A 23,192-nucleotide genomic window follows, 5' to 3' on the forward strand; every position below is an offset into this window, starting at 1 on the left:
ATAGGCACATTGAGAAACTGAGCAGAGGGGAAGGGAGGAGAGATGTTGTGATACATTAGCCAGTGAGGAAGCCTGATACTGTTCCAGGAGATTTGAAAGAATATCTAGAGCAATAGTATTTTTGTTTCTAAATGTAAACTTTTTTGTTGAAGTATAGCATAAATAGATAACAGAAAAATGCTCAAATTAAAGGTATAGCTTGATGGATTTTCACAAAGAGAACACACTATTGTGACCAGCTACCATTGTCCCAATTACTTTTACTTTTTAAATAAATCTTCAGGAACTCTAAGATGAATAATACTGAGAAAATAGGCTATTTTGGTTCAATTTATTCTCTAAGCTTGAGCCACAGTGACCAGAATGGTACTGACAAAGACCTTTCATTGGATTTGAGGTTGCCTAGATGTGTTGAACTTATTCATGATTTTTGTTTGTTTTAAGATATTATTTATTTATTTGAGAGGGAGAGAAAGAGCACAAGCAGGGGGAGGGGCAGAGAGAGAGGGAGACAAGCAGACTCCCCACTGAGCCTGGGGCCAGACTGCGGGGTGCAGCCCTGGACCCTGAGACCAAGATCTGTGCTGAAGTCAGATTCCGACTCTAAACTGACTGAGCCACCCAGGTGCCCCTGTTTGTTTTTAATGGCAGGGGGCATGGGGGACACATGGGAGGAACTAGAAAGAGAAGGTTGAAGGAAAACCTTTGGACAAATTTATATTTTTAAAGTAGATAGCGCCCATGAGAAATATTTTCTTAAAAAATTACAATTTAGGGGTGCCAAGGTGGCTCAGTTGGTTAAGCGTCTGTCTTGGGCTTGGGTTATGATTTCAGGGTCCTGGGATTGAGCCCCTCCCCATCTTGCTCCCTGCTCGATGGGGAATCTGCTTCTCCCTTTCCCTCTGCCCCTCCTCTCCCCCCACTTGTGGGCTCTCTCACTCTGCTCTCTCTCAAATGAATGGATAAAATCTTTAAAAAAAAATTAGAATTTAATGCCAGTCTTGAATTTTATAGGAAGTATTATGCTGTCCTTGTTATTTATTATTGTTATTTTTACAGGCTTAGCTAGTGATGGTTGATACAGTGAAATTTAGTGTGTACTAGCTTCAAAACTGCCTTGGATAGGTTACTTTAGTAATTGATTTAAATAAATGGAGTAATCTAATTGTTCAAAACTCTTGCTATTTTATTTCCTCCTTTGTGTTTTACATTTTGCTCTTTTTTTTTTTTTTAAGATTTTTTATTTATTCATAGAGACACAGAGAGAATGAGAGGCAGAGACACAGGCAGAGGTAGAAGCCGGCTCCATGCAGAGAGCCCGACGCGGGACTCGATCCAGGGTCTCCAGGATCACGCCCTGGGCTGCAGGCGGCACTAAACCGCTGCACCACCGGGGCTGCCCACATTTTGCTCTTTTGAGTTTGGTTAAAGTTCAGGCTTTGTGTGTGTGTGTGTGTGTGTGTGTGTGTGTGTGTGTGTCAAGGACCCTGGTTAGCTTTGTTAGGGACTACTTCAGATGTTTTGTTAATACAGATAGTTGTGAATTGATTTCTGCAGACTGTGTTCTTTTGATTTTGTTTGGAGAGGTGATCGACAAATTTTGTCATATAATTAGTTTTTAAAATGCTAAGTATAAACTAAAATATGTATATGAAATATATAGATTTTTTATATGAATAGATGGTTTCCATTTTTCCCCCTATTAATATCCATATATTTGAGGCATTTAAGAAAATAAAACTAAGAAAAAAAAAAAAAAAGCACCAAGGCAGGTAGACAAAATCAGCTCTTGATTTCTTAGTATTTGAATTTTTCTATGAAGTCACCAGCAATTCATCAGCAGGAAAGTGTGGGAACACAAAATATGCACTGAAACTTAATCCTTTATACTACCAAAATAATATGTTTTATGGAGCATTTGAGGAATATGTAGAGAAATGTAATCCTTATCTTTCCCATGATCCTTCATAATTTTTAGACATTATGGCATAGTTTCTAGTCTGTCTGTGTATGTGCTATATTTTTTAAAAGTCAACCATGGATATTTTAATTTCTTTGACATAAATCCTTATAGATATTTTCCTATTAAGTGATTACCCCTTGTCAATAACTACATGTTTGAACTGTGTAATTCTAAGTGATGACGTTTGTGTTTATAGTGTACATCCTGCAGTTTTTGATATGTTGTGTGCTGGTAGTTCAGTGGTCCCATCTCTGATCTCTGTGGTTTCTGTTCTAAACTTGACTTATTTCTCCTCTTTTCTAATCCCTTGCCTTTAAGTCTTTAAGCCACATTCTGTAGTTCGTGTGCCCTTCCAGTTTCTTCTTATATGCATGCATACATACAGACAACAGCCGTATCATATTTACTTAACTATATTTTTCTTTTAACATAAATTGGATTATGAGATTATGTGGCTTTTTTTAAACCCACTCATTTAAACAGATTGATTTTTTTATTAGTAGATATGACTCTGTCGTATTTAAAAAAAAAAAAAGGCAGCATAGCGATCTGTCGCATGGACCATATTTTTTGTCACTATCTTAAGATAGAACTTGAATTTTTCAGTTTATTTTTGCTGTTATAAACAGGATTGCTGTAGGCATCCAGATACATACACCTTTGCCAACGTGTAAATTAGAAGAGGGACTTGGAAGAAATTGCTGGGTCAAAGAGTATACACACTCCTAAATTTTGAAACAAACTGCCAATCTTATTAGAAGCTTCTTCCACAGTGGACATTTCCAACAGTGTAGGAAAGTCTGTTTCCCCACAGCTTTGCCCATACTTGGAATCAAATCTTTGAAAACAAATCTCAGTCCTTTTGTAAGCAATACATGCAATTTGTGACGTTTCTTTGTACCAAGGTTTGAACTTCTTTTTCCTTTTTCCTGAAGTTTTACATGCACATATAATTCAAAATAAAATATTCCATTAGGTTTGTTTTTTTAACGAAAAGCTCTCTGCCTCCTACCTCTCTAGGTGTCCTTTGCTAGAGGCGACTATTTTTATTGAGCTGATTATTTTTGTATTTACTGTCTTTGTCTCTAACATGCTTCTATTGTTAAATCCAGATTTCAGTTTTTGGCCTTATCTTTTGAATCCCTTTTGTGGATTTAACTTGGCTTTCTGTTACCATCACATGTACAAACTTTCCCATTTATACTCTCTTAATTGAGTGACATTGATGATTTTGTATTTGCATTATTATGATTATAAAAGTTATTCACAATTTGAGCCATATAGTAAGATGTTACTTTTTTCCCTGTACTGTTTAATAGGAGTTTGTATAATTTTTCTTGCTAATGCTTGTCTTTTTTTGTTTGCTTTGTTTTCTCTGTGCTTACTGCTAATAACTGCCCCCATATTCCTTACCACTTATCTACATGTTCATGTTGCTTGACACCTTACATTGCTTTCTTCCACTAGTGTAAAATTGTCATGGTCAGTATTCCCTTACTTTTCTTCTGAGTTACATCTTCCTTAATTGTAGCCCATGTTGTCCCTTTTTTCTTGCTTCATTCCCTTAAATTTGAAGGGCTTGTCCTCCAGGAGCTTCCTGAGAACTTATATGGGAAGTAATGTTTTGAAACTTTGCATCATTATTTTGCCCTCACTATTAGGATAATTCGGTTGCACATAGAATTCTAGAATAGTAATCATTCTCTTTGAGGATTTTAAAAAGCATTGCTCTGTTGCATCCAGCTTTGGATATTATTGCTCAAAAGTCCAAAGTTGCTTTGCTTTCTAATTTATTTGTTCACCCAACACTGTGTGTTTGCTAGGCATTTTTAAGTATTTGGGATAAATCACTGAACCAGACAAAAATTCCTACAGGTTGAGGAGGCGAGGCACTGCTACAACAACAAACATAATAATTGTGTAGCCTGATAGAAGGTAATAGATTCTGTGAAAAAAAAAAGAGCAGAAGTAGGGGAGGGGCAGGGAGGGAAGAGAAAGAAGGTGGTAGAATGGGTAAGGATTAGGAGCATGTAGTGGAGGGGTCAGTGGGCAGAGTGCTGGTCACTTTTTTAAATAAAGGGGACAGGTTAGGCATCGTTGAGAAGGTAGCATACAAACAAACATTAGAAGGAGGTGAGAGAATTAGTTATGTGTACATCCAGGAGAAAAGTATGTTAAAGCAGAGGCCAACGGAATGTCTTAGTCTTAGGGTACCAGGAAGCTAGTGCAGTGAGTGAGGGGGAAAGAAGTGGGAGATGAAGTCAAAGAGTAATCACCATATTCTGTAGGGCCTTACAGGCTGTTTAAGATTGTATGTGGGTTGCCAAGGGAGAATATTGAGCAGAGGAGTGACATGACCTTATATAAATTTTAACTGGATTTTTCTGATTGCTGTGCTGAAAACATACTGGGGTGGGGGTGGGAGACAAGGATGGAAGCAAGGAGGGGGCTGCTGTGTAGAAGATATTATAATGATGTAGGTGAGAGATAATGGTGCTTGGACTGTATTACATGGTAATGGTAGAGGTGGTGATGAGTGGCTGGATTCTGGATATATTTTTAAAGGGGATACAATAAGATTTCCTGGGTGGTTTTAGATATGTGATGTGAAAAAAAAGAAGGATGACTTCAAGGCTTTTGAACTGAGTAACTGGAAAGATGGAGTTGCCATCAAAAGAGAGGGGAAGGAAAAAAAAAAAAGGGGAAGGTGGTGAGTGGAGTAGTCTCAGAGAAAATGAGTAGTTCAGGTTTGTTCAACAGGCCCCTCTACCCATACTCTACCCCTGCCCCCAGGGATATCTAGGAAGTTGGATGTACAAATCTTGTGTTTAAGAGCAATCTGGATGGTTTTGTTTTGTTTTTTAAATCTGGGCTGGAGATGTTGGTGGAATTTAAATACTACAAGACTGAATCAGATCAACAAAGTGAAGAAAAGTGGACATGGACAACTCCCAATGTCAAGAGTTTGAGGGAGAAGAGCCGGAATCAATAAAGGCAGCTGAGGAGGAGCTGGTGAGCTAGGAAAACTATGTGTGCGGGGATAGTGAACAGAATTTATGAGACAGGAGCCAGTGATCAGCTCTGTTAAATTTGGTGACAGTTCAAAACTTGCACATTAAATACAAAACTGCGAGACCAGTGTGAAATTTGAATTATACTAATTTACTAAATCATTGGATACTGCCTGCTAAATTGAAGTCTTGAAACAACATGGGTTATGGAATTGACTGTTGTGCTGTTCTTTGAGTAAAACATACCAGAATTGCCCTGTCTGGTGTGGTCACCACGTGTTGCATTTTCTTAGCAGTGTATAAATGCTTCAGTGAAAACCATGATGCTATTTGGGCTTTGCTTTACACCAGTGCATCATTTGCATTTGAGATGGACTTCTGCTTTTGTCTTTAGTCCTTCATAATTACAGTACTGTAGTACTGACTTGGAGCCAGCATGACCATAAATGAGAAGGGGAGCATTAAATTATTTGGCTACTAGATGGAGTCTGATGATTCAGAATGTGCTACTACTGCTTTTTAGATTATTGAACATAGGAAAATAAAACACATTCAGTTTTTGTAGGAAAATGTGGACCCTACTTCCCCTGAGAATAGAATCTTAGTTTAAGGAAAATTTTTGTCTTGTTTTTTAAATATGAGGAAAATTTGAGTGTAAGTTGATTCATGTGTTATATCCTTATTTGAAATAGCTGAAATGATTTGGTTAGAGTTTCAAATATAATGCTTATGAAGACACAAATTATAACTATTTCAATGAACTATTATTTAATTTGAAAGGCTTCATGAATTTTTTAATATGGCATTTCTTTCCCATAAATTTGACGGTTTTTATCATCTTTTACTAGTAAAGAGCGAACTGTCATTATAAATGTATTAAGACTATAATATGACTTTTTACCTGATTTAATTTCTTCTGTCTACCAAGCAATATATACTTTCTTCTGATAGCTTAGTATCACTAACTCTTCATAGGTTACTACCAGTTTTGATCTGCTTTAAAATTTTTGGAAATACATAAATAAATAAATAAACAAACAAACAAATAAATAAAAAAGATTTTTGGCCAGAGTGTGTATGTAAGTGTGTTTGCCTACCATATTTATCTGATGGAATATGGAGTTGAATAGGTTGTATGTTACAGTATAGAACTGGGTTACATAGCTAATGAATGCTAAGACAGAGCAAAAGAGGAAACATCTACTGGACTGTGTGACAGTTTTACATCCTGAGAGAATATAAAACATAATCATGGTAGTAAACAGTTATATTCTTACTTGGACACAAATAACTCAGTGAATATTGGACACTTCTATCTAGACACTATGAGATTTGATTAAATTACAGTAATGATTGTATTGTAATCATGACAAAGTTTCCATATGTTCAAGTGAGTTACCAAAAATTCTGTTATTTCGTGATGTATGGTGTGAAATAAAAAGGTAGAGAAAGCCTGTTTGACACTCTCTTCAGCTTCTTTTTTACTCCTGTTTCTCTGCTCTTACCTTGCTGCTTGATACTTTGATTTAATGTCTGATGGTTTATGACAAACGCAGACTATCAGATTCTACCACTTTGATGACAAAAAAATTAAAAAAGCAACTACTTCCAGAGATTTAATCTAAAGGATTTAGGGAAATTTTCTTTTTCTTTCTTTCTCGCCAATTTTTGTATATATTGAAAAGAAACTTTGGATACTAAGTTAAATATCCATGCCAGTAGGAGATTATACTGTTTTTGAGGGTTATTTGAAAGAAACAAGATTGGGGACAAAACAGTTTGGAATCAGACTTATTCTTAATTTTTCTGATCTTCAGTTTCCTCATCTGCAATATGGAGCTACTGCCTACTTTTTGAAGCTTAAATAAATAGTGATATGAAGCTGCTGACACAGTTCCTTCCAGGTTGATAGGTGCCCAGCTTATGCAGCTTTGTTCACAGCAAACTCTGTAAACTCTATCAGATTTCAAGCAGAGTCCCAAATTAAGGTTATGAAAATGAACACAGGTTGAACCAGCAGTTCTCAGTAAAATCCTGTATAATCCAGGTCTTTTTTTATTTAGTGATCAGTTGTAGGTTCCTAGTATGACTCTGTAAACATCACCAAGTGATTGTGTTATTAATATATCAAATATTTCCATGTATTTGATCTGAGTTAATTCCAAAAAATCTATTGTTGGTTTTGATGTTTCACAAATGAGGAATTTTTAAAAGGATTTTATTTATTTACTTGAGAGAGAGAGAGCGAGAGTGAGCGGGTGCAGGCATGGGTGCGTGTGCACTAGCAGAAGGAGGAGCAGAGGGAGAGGGACAAGCAGATTTCACCCTGAGCGTGGAGCCCTATGTGGGGTGTAATCTCATGACTCAGATCATGACCTGAGCTGAAATCAAGAGTCTGATCAATGTTTAACCGACCGAGCCACCCAGGCACCCTACACAAATGAGAAATTTGAAACCCAGGGTATTTTAGTTTTGCCCAGTATCAAAGTGTAGTAACAGTTGAAGTAGGAATTCAGATTTGAGCTTTTCAATCAGATTGATTGAAATCAACCAATTCATTGTTCTTTTCACTAAAAAGGCACATTCTCCAGGTATGAATTTCAGTAGTGCATTACTAAAAATTGAAATTACTGTCTAGGAATCAATGAATTATGGAACTCTTATGCTACAAACAGAAACATTTTGAAAACTTAGAGAATTGTTATGGAATTACATCTATTTTTTTTAGATTATATCTATGATGATTAAATGATTTATTTCACTACATAGTGTTTTTAAGTAGATTGTATTTTTTAGAGCAGTTTTGGGTTCAGTAGCAAAATGGAACAGAAGGTAAAGAGATTTTCCATACTCACCCTGCCCCCAGTCCTACATAGCTCCTGCACTGTAGTAGTTCTCTACCAGAGTAATACATTTGTTACAGTTGCTGTACCTGCACTGACACATCATTCTCACCCAAAGCCCATGGTTTACATCATGGTTCAGTCTTGGTGTTCTGTGTTGGGAGTTGTGACAAATGCATAATGAACGACATGTATCCACCATTATTAGAGTGTACAGAAGAACAGTTGCATTGTCCTGCAAGTCCTCTGTGCTCCACCTATTCCTTCCTCCCTTCGCCAAACATTTGGCAAGCACTGATGCTCTTACCGTCTTCATAGTTCTGTCTGTTCCAGAATGTCATATAATTGGAATCCTACAGCAGGTAGCCTCTTCAGATTGGCTTCTTTCACTTGGTAATATGCATTGAAGATTCTTCTGTGTCTTTTCATGACTTGATCGCTCAGTTCTTTTTAGCACTGGATAATAATCACCGTCTGGTTGTGCCAGTTTATTTATCCACTCACCTGCCAGAGGACAGCATCTTGGTTGCTTCCAAATTTTGGCTTCCAAATTATGAATGAAGCTGCTAAAAACGCCCGTGTGTAGGTTTTTGTGTGGACGTGTTTTCAGCTCCTTTGAGTAAATACCGAGCAGCATGATTACCAGATCTTAGGGGTAAGAGTATGTATGGTTTTGTAAGAAACTGTCACAACTGCCTTTTATAGCGACTATATCATTTTGCGTTCCCACCAGTAGTGGAATGAGAGTTCCTGTTGCTCCGCATGCCCACCAGCATTTGGTGGTGTCAGGGTTCTGGATTCTGGCCATTCTAAAAAGATGTGTAGTGGTATTTTCTTATTGTTTCAGTTTGCATTTCCCTGGTGACAGATGATGTGGACACCTTTTCACATGCTCATTTGCCATCTGTATTTCTTTGGCTAGGTTAAGGCTTAAGTTGGGTCGTTGTTAGTTTTATTGTTGAGTTTCAAGAGTTCTTTGTATATTTTGGATAACAGTCCTTTATCAGATGAGTCTTTTGCAGATAATTTCTCCTGGTCTGTAGTTTCTCTTCTCATTCTCATGACGGTGTTCTTTGCAGAGCAGATGTTTTTAATTCTAATCAAGTCCAACTTACCATTTGTTTTTTTCCTGGTTCAGGTGTTTGGTGGTGTTCTTGAAAAATCCTCACTGAATCCAAGGTCATCTAGATTTTCTCCCATTATCTTCTGGGAGTTTACATGTAGGTCAGTGATTCATTTTGAGCTATTTTTTGTGAAGGGTGTGAGGTCTATGTCTAGATTAAGTTTTTTTGTATGTGGATATTGAGTTGCTCCAGCATCATTTGTTGAAAAGGCTATCTTTTCTCCATTGCCTTTGGTTCCTTTGTCAAAGATCGCAGATCACAGTTAATTGAAAGTGAATTTTAAGTTTTAGTTGCGAATTCTCTTTAAGGTTTATATCAACAATAAATACATTCTACTTGCAGGGGCATCAGGGATAAGTGAGTTCTGGATGTATACATAGGCTCTTTCTTCTTGGAATCCTTCATGCTATTTTACTTGATTTAGTCACTTCTTCCAATACTTGAGTACCTGTTCTGGGTTGGGTACTGTCCTAGGTGCTGGAGACACAAGCGTGAGCAAAACAAAGTAGTCATGAAGTTTCTTTGTGTAGAAGTTCTGAACCAAAAGTTAATGGTTCAGGGATCCTGGGAGTTCTCAAGACCCTTTGAAGGTCAAAACTGTTTTTCACAGTAATGAGACATGAGAGTACAGTGGAGTTTCCCAGAGGCTAAATGGCATATGGCATCTTAACAGATTCAATGCAGAAATAGATAATGAATGTCCAATTGCATTTTATTGCATCAGACATTAAAAATGTGTAAAAATGCGAAACACATTTTTCTACCTCTCATGGAAAATAGCTATTTTTCATAAACATTTAACATGTAGTTGGTGTTTTACACGTAAGATAAATGTAATGGTAATTTAAAAAATAAATACTTAAAAAATTTTTTCGATTGAATTTCTAATATAGTAAATATCAGTACATATGAACCACATAGACAAAAGCTCTTTTGGGGTCCTCAATAATTTTTTAAAACTACAAAGCAGTTAAAGACTAAGTTTTTTTATTTTTTTCAATGGCTAGATACGTTTGAAGGGCTTAGAAGTCCTAGGATCAGCTTTTCAATTCAAAGGCAGTAGTAGGCAATATGTAAATGAAAAGGGCGTATCTATGTTCTGGTAAAACTACTTCCAGAAACTGGCAGCTGGCCTGCAATTGTAGTTTGCCAACCGCTGGTATAAAGTTTTCCTGATACCAAAGAAGTTTGAGAACTGCAATTATGAGTAAAAACTTGGTGTTGTAGTTGGGAGTGAATAGAGGAGAAAATAGACAATAAGTAGTCAGAATTTCAAATGGTAACAGATAGTGTGGAGATAATTAGTAGTGTCATCTGGTCTTTAGATAAAGTGATCAGGAAAGGTACCTTAAAGAGCTGACTTTAGTTTACTGGTTACTTGTTCAGGACTTAACTAGGTATCATCTCTCTTCTTTTTTGATCACCTCTGGTTATATTAGGGATCCTTCTTATGTTGGGAGGGAAAGCAAAAAATAGTTTAATTAAATTTTTATTTTTATTTTGAATGTTACCAGACTTAAATTCAGAAAAGATTAATTTTTCAAGTTGAATTATAAAATATCCAAGCATGCTTGCTTTAAAAGGATTGAGGAAGGGGCCCCTGGGTGGCTCAGTCAGTTAAGTGTCCAACTCTTGATCCCAGCTCAGGTCTTGATCTCAGGGTCATGAGTTCAAGCCCCAAGCTGGGGGCTTTAAATAGATAGAGGAAATTATACAGCCTAGATTAGAACATTCACCTAATTTACATGACATTTAGCAAGATATTTGTATCATTTTTCTTTTCTGAAAATGAGAGGTGGTTAAGATTTCTTCCAAGTTTAAAATTTCTTTTAAATGTTTGTTTGCTTTGCCTAGGTTGCCACTTGACCCCCTCTGCCCATCCCTTTTAAGTCTGCCCTGATCAGATAAGCTCCGACTTCCATTATTTCCTAGTTCTATGATCTGAAACACTTATTTTATAAATTTATTTTCTTATCTGTAAAGTAGGGGATAGATGCCTAACTTGGAAGCTCATTGAAATGGTGAAATGAAATCACAGTGTATATAAAGCTTCGAGGATCATACCTGGTACATATTAGGAGCTTAATAAATGTTTGGAGCATCTTTTTTTTTTAAAGATTTATTTATTTATTTACTCACGAGAGACACACACAGAGAGAGAGAGAGAGAGAGACAGAGACACAGGCAGAGGGAGAAGCAGGCTCCATGCAGGGAGCCCGACCTGGGCCTAGATCCCGGGTCTCCTGGATCACACCTTCAGCTGAAGGCGGCGCTAAACTGCTGACCCACCAGGGCTGCCCTTTTTTTTTTTTTTTTTTTCTTTTTTAAGATGTTATTTATTCATGAGAGACAGAGGCAGAGACATAGGCAGAGGGAGAAGCAGGCTCCCAGTGGGGAGCCTGGTGCAGGACTTGATCCTGGACCCTGGGATCACGACCTGAACCAAAGACAGATAGATGCTCAACCCCTGAGCCACCCTGGTGACTCAGGGCAGCTGTTTTAATGAAAATGGAGGAAGGTCTCTACTTTGCCTTATTATTTAGCTTGCTGACCCTGCAACCCTTTGAGACTATAGCAGCAAGAACAAAATGAATAACAAACAGGCAAGCTCCAGTGAGAGATATAAAAATTAAACATAAGGAACATCTGGGTGGCTCAGTGGTTGAGCGCCTGCCTTCAGCTCAGGGTGTCATCCCGGTCCTGGGATCAAGTCCCACATCGGGATACCTGCATGGAGCCTGCTTCTCCCTCTGCCTGTGTCTCTGCCTCTTCTATGTGTGTCTCTCATGAATAAATAAATAAAACCTTTAAAAAAAATTAAACATGAAAACGCATGTAGGGTTAAGGATGTACAAGGGCAGTATAATCCAAACTTATCTAGCCATCCCAACTTCAGGGAAAGGACAGGGAAACAGCCATTCCTGCCACCAAAATCTCTGTTCCCTTGTTGGAGCTTGAGGATATCTACATAATTAAAAAAACGTTTTACTATAGCCATACATAAGGTAACTTTAGAACTTGATGAGTTCTTTTGGAATGCAGTGCAAAACAAAAATTCGAATTAGGGAAAAAATATGTGATTGGGAGATAGATGGAGCAGAGTCAGTATCAGAATTATGTGCAGAAAAGAAATGAGTAGATGGGAAGGATCGAAGAATATTTAGAAGAGAAGCCCACAAAGGTGAAATATTTGAGCCTTTGGATTGAAAAGAGTCACCTAGTGTTTTGTTTGGCAGGTGCTAATGGCATATTACTTAGATGTTTAGGTGAACATTTCCCTTTTCCTTTTCCTTTTCCTTTTCCTTTCCTTTCTTTTCTTTCTTTTTTCTTTTCTTTCTTTTTTTTTTAGATTTAATTTTTAGGTAATCTCTACACCAAGGTAGGGCCTGACTGAAAACCTTGAGATCCAAGAGTCGCATGCTCCACCAACTGCCAGCCAGATGTCTTGGTGAAAATTTCTCTCAGAGACAGAGTCCTGCAAGCAAGGGGGAAAATGTTACCTGCAAAGGAATAAGAATGAAAATGGCATTAGATTTTTCATCTATATTATTATATGTCAGAAGATTGTGAGCAGAATTTATATAGTTCTCAGAATTTATATAGTTCTATGTGACTAGAATTGTAAACTTGTCCAGTTTCTCTAAAGAGCTTCAGACTGCCAAGATGGAGACCCTTATATGTCCTTTCTGAAAACGTTGTTGAGGTATGGTGGCTGTGCCAAAAAATGAATCATAATTAAGGATTCTAGAGGGGAAAATGGGTATTTGTCTCTCTTTTTTTTTAAGTTTTTATTGTAATTCCCATATAGTTACCACATAGTGTTATTTAGTTTCAGGTGTATAATATAGTGATTCAGCAGCTCCATATATCACCCAGTGCTCATCATGACAGGTGCACTCCTTAATCCCCAAGGATGGGTATTTGTGATATAATTGTGAGAAATGGAATTAAATGGTTGCAGTTAGGTTTTAAGTTTAAATGATTGTTTCACCATATTTTGAAGTTTATAATATAATCTTTATCTTGATGGGTGAGAAAGAGAAAGTTTTACTTTTAGCATCTTAAAAATGGGCTTGTCTTGTTTTCAGAGATGTTAGTACTTTTATTTTTTAAAGATTTTATTTATTTATTTATGAGAGAAACAGAGAGAGAGGCAGAGACACAGAGGGAGAAGCAGGCTCCTCTCAGGGAGCCTGATGCAGGGAACTTGATGTGGGACTCAAACGCTAGACTGAGATCACGCCCTGAGCCAAAGGCAGATGCTCAACTGCTGAGCCACCCAGGCTCAGTCCCCTGGGAGATGTTAGTACTTTTATTCTTGATGTTTATAAATTGTAGATTCAATGTGAAATAAAAATATAATGTAATAGTAAAATAGAATTGGGATATAGAACCATGCTGTCCAACAGAATTTTCTGTGGTGACGACATGGTCGTACTGTTTTGCATTCCCACCAGCAAAGTATGAGAGTTCCAGGCTCTGCGTGCTTGGTATTGCCTGTTAAGTTTGGCCATTCGGGCTAGTGTTAGAATTCTGATCCAGAAGTTTGGAGAGAACATCTTAATGTTAATGGCAAATTATTTACCCTTTGGTTCAAGAAAGGCAGTTGAGATTTTTTTGGGACCTAAGGTAGTGACTTACACGTACATATTTGACTGTATCCTCAATGTCCTATAACAAGAGCCAGCTAATTCATAAAAAATACTTTGCCTTAGCTTGGTGCTGATACCATCTTCTCTTTGTCCTCCCCTACTCCCTACCAAAAGAGGATGACTATGCAGAGACTTCTCTGAGAAAATGGAAACTCTCAGACTGAAACTTTCTTAACCTCCAACTTCCTGAACTAGACATCTTCTGTCTTCTCTGTTCTTACCATGGGGAGAAAGTATCTCTTCTACAAAGTCTAGTCACTCTTGTCTTGAGTTTTGAGTTCCCTATCATCAAGAACTTTATCACATTGCTCCATTTCTTGGGATTACTACCCTCTTTTCTAGATTCTATCAGCATTCACTATATTCTGGTCTTTCCCATTAAAAAAAAGAAAAAGAAAAAAAGGAACCAAGTGGAAAACTTCTCTGGGCCTTTCAGAGCCGCTCTCTAACTTGCCTCTTCTCTCCACAGCCATATATTTTTTAAGTTAACACGGCATCCTATTCAGTTTCCTTTGGTCTGTTTATATATGAGCCATATCTCTCAAGGTTGCTTTTGCAGAAGTCATCAGTAACTTCCATATCACCAATCCAAGAACACCTGATAGGCATGATCATACTTGACCTCTAAGCAGATTCCACATTTTTGACTGTGCCATTATTTTTACTACTTCTTACCATATGTTTTTTTTGTTATTTATATAACTATTTGTACCTTTTACAAGATCACCATTTCTAAATTATACTTATAATGATCCATTGCTTATTTTTAATCACATAAGATTCATGGTTGCTGTATATTCCATGAATTCTTGCATGTTCAGGCATGTCTGCTTGTTGCCTTTTGAGTTTTTTCTGATTACAGAAAGAGTACTAGTACCTTATAACTATATGATAATGGGATGCCTGGGTGGCTCACTGGTTGAACGTCTGCCTTTGACTCGGCATGATCCTGGGGTTCCGGATGGACTCCGGCATCGGGCTCACCTGAGGGAGCCTGCTTTTCCTTCTGCCTACATCTCTGCCTCTCTCTCTCTGTCTCTCATGAATAAATAAATAAAATCTTTTTTTTAAAGTGTATAATGAAGCACAATTTATTGTAATATTTGTGCATGTGTTTATAGATCTTAAGTCTGTACCTTCCTTGATCTCTGAGATACTGCCCTCTCCTGCTTTTCTCTCACCTTGGCTTTCCTTTTAGTTTTTTTTAGGCTTTTGCTACTCATGCGAGCCTTAACCAGCAATTGGCCACACTTAGAGTTAAAAATGTAGAATCTCAGGCCCAGTTTCAGGATAATTATGATTATTCTGAACAGAACTTGCATTTTAGTAAGGCCCCTCCAAACAGTGAAGTTTGAGAACTTGTGCAGTCTAGGGGCCACTGCTTCTCATTAATGAACTCTGCAGTCTTTCAATGTTGGGATTTCTCTTACTTTAGGCATGTTCCTCTTCCCTGTGATTTCAGATAGCATTGTGTTAATACCACCTCATCTGCACTCTCAACCCTTAGACATCAACTGTGCTTCTCTCCATAGACCTTTCACAGGCATCTAACTCCCACTTCGCATTTCATCTTTTACTATACTACAGTATCTAGCATAGTGCCTAGTGGCTTCTCATTCAGTATATGCTGTTTTTTACTGGGGTGGAAGTCTCAAAATAGAGTGATTTCTGCAATAAAAATGCAAATGTACTTTACATTACACATTTGAATTGGGATTTGCACTTTCCTCTCCATTTACTTGGCTATCACCTTTGTTCAAACTTCTGTTTTTACAGCAACCTTTTACCAGATCATTGTCTTGGGCTTTCCCCTTTTTGGATTACCAGTCTTTCTAGATACATAAGTAACTCTTCTGCAGCAGCAGAGTTTTCAGAATTATCTTCGGAAAATAGAGCTGTTAGGAAAATATGTACAATTTAAATTCTCATTATTTTGCTACAATTTTGGAAATTAAAAATAGGTTAACTTTTTTTTAGCATTATTTTATAACAAAGTTTGCTTTTTTAACTCTTAGTATTTAAAGCTGTTGAGACTTGCATTAAATTTAATTTTGTCTATATTAAATCTTAAAATAGAAATGATTTTTTTATTTTTAGAAATGATTTTTTAACGTAAACATTTGCTGCATAATACACTTCACAGTGTCAAATGTAGAAAGAAAAAGGGGTTAAAGGAGGAAAGCCCTTAAATGTTTTGAAGAGTTTTATTTAATCCATTGATTCCTAATAAATTCATAATCTGAACCTGTACTTTATTTTACAGTGAATATTATATCATTTCTAGGAATAGTTTTTGGAGAGGTAAAAGAAGGCTGGTGATATTTGCATTCTACCTTTTTTACTAAATTAAAAATGCAAATTTCCCTTATTTTGACAGTTTTCACAACTCTCAGACTAATCTTGATAAAGCAGTTTATTTATTGTCCCTATTGAAGAAAAAATTTGCTAAAAATCACACATTTGTATCATGCTCCAGCCTGTACCTCCTGTGTATATTATTTGTAACTTGCTTTACAATACACTGTGATTTTTCCATGTATGATTACATTTCTCCATTTTGAGCTTTTATTTTGTGAGTAACTGTGTTCACTTATTGTTGCTCCTGTAACATTTTCAGAGGTTCAGTGGTAGGTGTTAAGGATGCAGACATCTTTGAGGGGGGCATTATTTGCCTGCCATAGTAACATTTTATAAACTTCAAAAATATGATTGTTGTATATTAATTAGTAGGCATGAGATATGATTAAGCAGAGAAATTGTTCATCAGGCTTTATAAAAAGAAACCAAAGTTCTCGCATGAAATTGAGAATAAAAGTTTAAGTCTATCCACTTTTACTGTAAATATGTTCATGTGACAAAGCAATGGTTAAGTGCTCTGAAATAATTGAGAGCATTAAAGGTTGATTATAAAATATTTTGATGTAGATTACAATCTGCTTGAACATAATACCAAACTGGACTTGAGATGTAGGCTTTAGAAAGTATAGGTAATAGGGTGCTCTCACTAAATTTTGGATTTTTGTTAACTTTGTATTCTATGGGCATGTCTTAGTGAATCTAATTTTTGTGAAATTTTAAGCTCTATGTAAAACCAGTGTAAATATACTTACTACCTAGTTGAGAAATTTATTAGGGTTTATTGTGGTAAAAATTAGTTAAACGGCAGTTGATCTTTGGCAGGCATGTTTGATCACCTTTACAAACTAAAAGTATCTTTTGGAACACACACATTGTAGGTATCTAGTAGATGACCTCAAGCGAGACAAGAAACTCTTGGAGGTGTCAGGTAAATACATATTTTGGAGTATGTAGCATACCATCTATGATGTACATGAATTACCCATCTCCTTTAATCCAGACAAAAGCTGCGTGAGGCTGGAAATTTTGTCCCCATTTTATGGTTGAGCAGGTGGTGAAGACTAGGTTTGGATCCAGCTGTGTGTAGGAGACTCCAGAATGATGCCACTTTTATTGTCCTGACTCACTTGTTGAGAGGTTTGTCTGTAGGTTAATGGTTTTCAGAGACTCTGTAGGGCTCTGTAACCTCTTTCGGAAGTTTGGGAAAAGTGATCCCCCCTCCCCCCCATCATTCCTTCTCTTTGACTTGTTTTATACATTTAGGTTCAGTTTTAACTCTGGAAAGGCAGGGATGCCTAAAACATTTGAAGTCGTCTGCCCTATCAGCCTGAGACCGCTCTAGGGTGAATGTATTAGGAAATGAAAATGTAGGTAATAATAATTTATATTTGTCAGTGAGCAGACTTTATCTAACTTCATCCATATTTCTATTCCCAATGATGTTTCATGTAGCCTAATATTAACGTGAGGTTGAAATGACTGAATACAATAGGGTCTGGAAGTGATTGGAACTAAAATTTGATTTGGAAAATGGGTAATCTACAATTTACTGCACAGGGTTCATTCCCACCATGAGCTCCTGCTGTGCGTTTAAAGGCTGCCCTATAAGCATGATATAATGACAGGTTAAACCCCTGAGTGTACCACCTGACGCAGGGCAAATCTGAGGCCCAGGACTTTATTGGGGCCCGTGTAATGCTTCTTTAAAAACACAAGCTTCTCTGTTTAATGAGGCCATTTAAGATGGTTTTCCCAGACTGGGAAGAGAATATAATCTCAGTTTGGAGGTTGAAGGAGTTTAATAGAGTTACGGGTGTTTACTACTCTCACTGCAATCTATTCGAAGGAAGAGAAGGAGTTTCAAGTATGATGTCACCAGGGATAGAAGTGGAGGAGTGAGTTAGAATTGAGGAAATCGGGTCGTTGACGCCCAGTATATAGTGAACGAAGTGGGGAGAGTGCTTTTACTCTATGAGCACAGTTCACACATGGTTAACCAGGAGAAGAGCACTTTTCTGGCCACGTAATTCTCATATACTCTATGTAGGTCTTAGGTTGAAATCATACAGAATTGGCAGAATCTGTTTTCTACAGAAAGACATGTTTCGAACTAAATGTAAGCTTGTGGAAATGGGTGAGGTTGCAGTGTTGCCTGGGGTCGAGGGCAGGGTCTGGGTTGTGCGGGGCAGCGCCCCAGCGGCCCTGGGCTGGGGGGCGGGGCTTGCGGGCGTGACCACCGCGCCGGCCCCGCCCCGCCCCGCCCCGCCCCGCCCGGCCCCGCAGGCCCCGCCGGCCCCGCCCCGCGCTCGCTGCGGCTGGGCTGGGCTGGGCTGGGCTGGGCGCTGCGAGCGGAGGCCGGCGGGCGCTGCGGGCTGGAGCAGGCTCCCCCAGCACCGCCAGGCCCAGCCCTGGGCCCCGCGTGGCTCTCCGGCGGGCCGGACCCTGCGGCAGCTCCGAGCTGGCTCCGGGGTGCGCCTGACCAGCCCCCGCGCACCCTGCAGCCCCATCCTTCACCCACGCTGGCGGGCTAGTGAATGTGGGGAAGACAAACTTCCAGGGCAGGCGGTTGAGGGCCCAGCGGAGGACAGCTCCGGTGATGGCGCCCATTTTTGGAAACGCAGGCGAATTGGAGCTCGCGGGGAGGTGTGGTGGACTCCTGAGGGGACGGGAGAGGCTTCGTTCCTCTGCTGCTGCGGCAGCCGGTGCTTCGGAGGAGTGAATGGGGGATCCTAGAGCAGGGCGCTTACCTTCGCTGCTTGAAGACTTGAACTCCGACGTGCTTAGGAACAGAACGTGTCCATCCAGCAGGGCCTCTGTTACAAATCGTGTTTGCTCCTGGGGGAAGGGCTATGAGCCGCCTGACTTCTCATGACCGGGAAGTCTCCCTTACCTTTTCCGTACTCCTGGAGGGGCGTCTTGCTCACATGTCTGCCAGCAGCTGGGACAAGGAAGAGAAAAGGTATTGACACCAAGAGACTGGGATGCTTAAAGTATGAACCGGGAAAAGTTGTGAGCTGGGGGACTCTGGATCAGGGAGTGGCTGCAATGTAATTGAGCTCTAGTTTGCATTGCTGTTTCTTTTGATCTACTGTACTTTTCTCTGTTTAAACCAAGCTTCAGGTTACGTCATCACTCCTGCAGGGTTGTCTGAAGACACTTGAGTCCGTGGTTCCTACTGCAGGGCTGCTCTGTGGTTGGGGTTCTTTTTGTTTGAAGATGGAGCTGGGTTCCACCTTTGGTGCTTTGGGAGGTTTTAGCACCTTCTGTCCTGTAATACCTCCATTCGCAAGAAATACCGGCCTCATTTCACTTGTTTTCACTCTTTAGAGATTTAAACTGTTTTTTTGTTTTTTGTTTTTTTTTTTTTTTACAATGTTTGCAAAAGTAATAAAGATAATATTGGAATGTAAGCCTGAATGATTGATGATTATGTATAGTTATTTGCTCGGTCTGGAAATGAAACGATAGTATTTTTCTTGCTTATATTTTCCTAGTTCTATTATTTTGAATACAAGCCGAGTTTACTGTTCCTTGATGTGATTAGCTTGTTTGGTTTAGTAATTTGAAAAGGCATCAGTGGTTTAGACTGTTTTGTGTGCAGGGAGCCACTTTCCAATTCTAACATTGCTCACATAAGTGAGCAGTATAAAATGGACCACGAGACAGGCATACAGCATATACGTGGGGCATTTTGGCAAGGCTGAGCCCGTTGTTTCCAAGTGATAGAAAATGCATGGATCATCGTACTCACAAAGAATCAAACACCTGGGTTGTACAGTGTTTCAGGTGATGAGAATTGATTCCCGTTGTCCCTTAAGTCCATGTGACAAGCCACCTTATGGTGGAATTCTGTACTTTTGTAGACTCTTGAATTGTAGAATATTAACTTTAGTTGACAGTGGACTATTTTTTTTGTCACCTTCAACCCTCACTTGGTGTCTATCCTTGAGTAATCTAGAAGTCCAGTTGCTTTTATATAGTCACATGGGTAACCAGCGTTGTTTTCTTAAAGTCAGGTTCTTTGCAGCAATAATGATTACATTGAGGAAGCATTAAATTTGAGGCATTCAATTTTAGTTTTGTTAGAAATATGGTTTGTATAGTTGTTGGGAATACAGTCTTGGGACATCAGTAGACTGATCTTTTGTTACCCCTGAGACAAATATGGCCTGTCATATCCTAACAAAGTAGATTCCTGGGAAAGGTATTTATTTGCTTTATCTTTCATTTAGCCTGACAAATTAGTTACATTGTTGTCATTTCTTCCAGATGACATTTATCTCAAATAATATTTATTCCTGTGCTGATGAATGCTTCAGCAACACTAGTGAACCCTAGGATACAAGGAATTCTTAACCTGTTTACTGTCCCCAATGTTGCATGTGTCTCTGGTGTTTTAATCTTTATTCTTTAATTACTTCTTTTCTTCCCCTTTTCAAATTATATGTAATTTTATTGTGCAATGGAAATAGAGTAGAAAGATGTACTTTCTCTGAGTACCTAAAAACTTTTGAGATTACCCTCCATTTCTCTTCTCTTTCTCCCACCTTTATTATGGGGCCTACTGATCAGTAGGAAGTAAGATTAATTAACACGTAGCTGGTGTTCAGATTCTAGGGGAAGACTTAATAGATGAAGGTGCATGATGGGATGGCAGCAGACCCTTCCCCTGACGACCCCTCCATCCCTAAATCTACAACTGAAGCAGATAACTGTTTGCCATTAGGTGGAGTTAATCAGAGCTGATGTCCTGGGTGATCCTTTGGATTACTTGTGACTGACTCCCTGTCACTGTTTCGAGCTGCCTCAGAATGGAAAAGAAATGGACTGAGCAGGGCAATTGAACACCGAGGGAGAGGGGAAAGTTCAGTGAAAACAGCTTTGGTTGAACTTAAGCTACTTAACACAGGGTTTCTTAGTTGTTTACAGTCTGGTTTCTGTTTCAGCATTTATTCCATATTGTATAATTCATCCAAAGGGATTTTTAATATTTTTTTAAGAAAGGGAATTCTACATGTGTTTTGGGACATTTTGATAAAAGAGATTTTATCTGGTCCACAACTCCTATAATACTCAAAATGCATAATTCGTGTAATTTGTGTTTTTTTTTTTTTTAAATCCTTTACTCTTTTTGCTCACAGTATGTTTTTCATAAAACTTAAGTATTTCTGGCATGTAAACATTATTTATAAAACAAGTGAGAGTTTTAATTATTTCTCCTGCCTCTTTTTATTTTTATTTATGTTTTCGTTACAGAAATGAGCCGCCAGACTGCAACAGCATTACCTACTGGAACCTCAAAGTGTACCCCGTCTCAGAGGGTGCCCGCCCTGACTGGCACAACCGCATCCAACAATGACTTGGCGAGTCTTTTTGAGTGTCCGGTCTGCTTTGACTATGTGTTACCACCCATTCTTCAGTGTCAGAGTGGCCATCTTGTTTGTAGCAACTGTCGCCCAAAGCTCACATGTTGTCCAACCTGCCGGGGCCCTTTGGGATCCATTCGCAACTTGGCTATGGAGAAAGTGGCCAATTCCGTACTTTTCCCTTGTAAATATGCCTCTTCTGGATGTGAAATAACTTTGCCACACACAGAAAAAGCAGACCACGAAGAGCTCTGTGAGTTTAGGCCTTATTCATGTCCGTGCCCTGGTGCTTCCTGTAAATGGCAAGGCTCTTTGGATGCTGTCATGCCCCATCTGATGCATCAGCATAAGTCCATTACGACCCTACAGGGAGAGGATATAGTTTTCCTTGCAACAGACATTAACCTTCCTGGTGCTGTTGACTGGGTGATGATGCAGTCCTGTTTTGGCTTTCACTTCATGTTAGTATTGGAGAAACAGGAAAAGTATGATGGTCACCAGCAGTTCTTTGCAATTGTACAGCTGATAGGAACACGCAAGCAAGCTGAAAATTTTGCTTATCGACTTGAGCTAAATGGTCATAGGCGGCGATTGACTTGGGAAGCGACTCCGCGCTCTATTCATGAGGGAATTGCCACGGCCATTATGAATAGTGACTGCCTAGTCTTTGACACCAGCATTGCACAGCTTTTTGCAGAAAATGGCAATTTAGGCATCAATGTAACTATTTCCATGTGTTGAAATGGCAATCAAACATTTTCTGGCCAGTGTTTAAAACCATTGCATTCAATTTCACAGAGAATAAGGCAGCCATCGGCCTGTCAACCTGAAACTTTTGGTAGGTGGAAGCTAGACACATGAAGGTAAATAAAAGGAAAGGCTGTTAAATACAGGAAACAGTTGCATGTAGTAACACTAATATATTTAAAAATAAGTCAACAGTAAACCACTGAAAAATATATATATATACACCCAAAATGGGCATCTTTTGTATTAAGAAAGGAAGCATTGTAAAATAATTCTGAATTTGTGTTGTAGATTGAGTGTACTGTTGAAAAATACTGGGTTTTTGTTTTGTGTGTGTGCCTGCGAGTTGGTGTGCGTGCGCGTGTGTGTGTATGTGTGTGTGGGTTTTTTGTTTTTTTGTTTTTTTTTTCTTTTAACCGACAAGCCATGTTGAGTGGTCTTGGACCACTGCTTTTCCCCTTTGTGAGTCAATACATAGTGCTGCTGTGTGTGTATATTTTTTTGTGTGTATTTGCTAATTTTTATTAATTCTAGTTTTTCATTAAATAAATTGGACTTTCTTTTCTGTAATTCAAGTTTTTCCTCACTTTTTTTTTTGTACCTTTTTGAAGTTAGTGTCTTTTTGATATGCATAATTGTTTATGGTAAAGTTTATACATTATGTGTTCAATACGTATTTTCTTTTCCCCCATTAATCAGTTCATTAGAAATATTTTACATTCAAGTCTTTTGAGAAGATACAAGTTCCAGAAAGGAAAGGTAACAGCAGAAGAATTATCAGAAGCTATTTAAAGCAGCTGTAAGATGGTCTCTGTTTCTGTCTGTCTCTCTCTTTCTCCAGTTGAGTCATACCTTTAAACTTATTCTTTGAAAGATTAGGGAATACTGATTTTTTTTTTTTGATACTGAAAAAAAAAATCAGGCTTTTTTTTTTCTTTCTTTGAAATATCTTGGACAAATCACATGTTTAAAATTTGTTCTTGTATTTATTGGTTTTGCAGAAGAAGGCATCGTCTTACACAGTATTTGTAATCAAAAGCAAATCATTTGTTTAAAAAAAGGCAGTTTGCAAAAAATGTTTTTGGTCTTTTATAATTCTCATTAAAAGAATATCTGGCAAATTAAAAA

The 23,192-nt window shown here is 38.3% G+C and overlaps 1 protein-coding gene across 12 annotated transcripts in view; it reads left to right on the forward strand.

Moving 5' to 3' along the window:
- The window catches only part of SIAH1 (siah E3 ubiquitin protein ligase 1), a 78,492-nt gene extending 55,300 nt beyond the window's left edge, over window positions 1-23,192 (forward strand). For 11 of the 12 annotated variants that reach the window (XM_072827141.1, XM_072827140.1, XM_072827144.1 and 8 more), the window contains one exon: window positions 21,208-23,192. In XM_072827141.1, coding sequence (XP_072683242.1) covers window positions 21,208-22,058 — 851 coding nt within the window. In that variant the 3' untranslated portion in view covers window positions 22,059-23,192. Of the gene's footprint in view, window positions 1-18,306; window positions 18,911-21,207 lie in introns of those variants that run through there. The other variant, XM_072827139.1, reaches the window with a different exon arrangement.

This window comes from Canis lupus, chromosome 5 (genome assembly GCF_048164855.1).
Source record: "Canis lupus baileyi chromosome 5, mCanLup2.hap1, whole genome shotgun sequence".
Classification (NCBI taxonomy): Eukaryota; Metazoa; Chordata; class Mammalia; order Carnivora; family Canidae; genus Canis; species Canis lupus.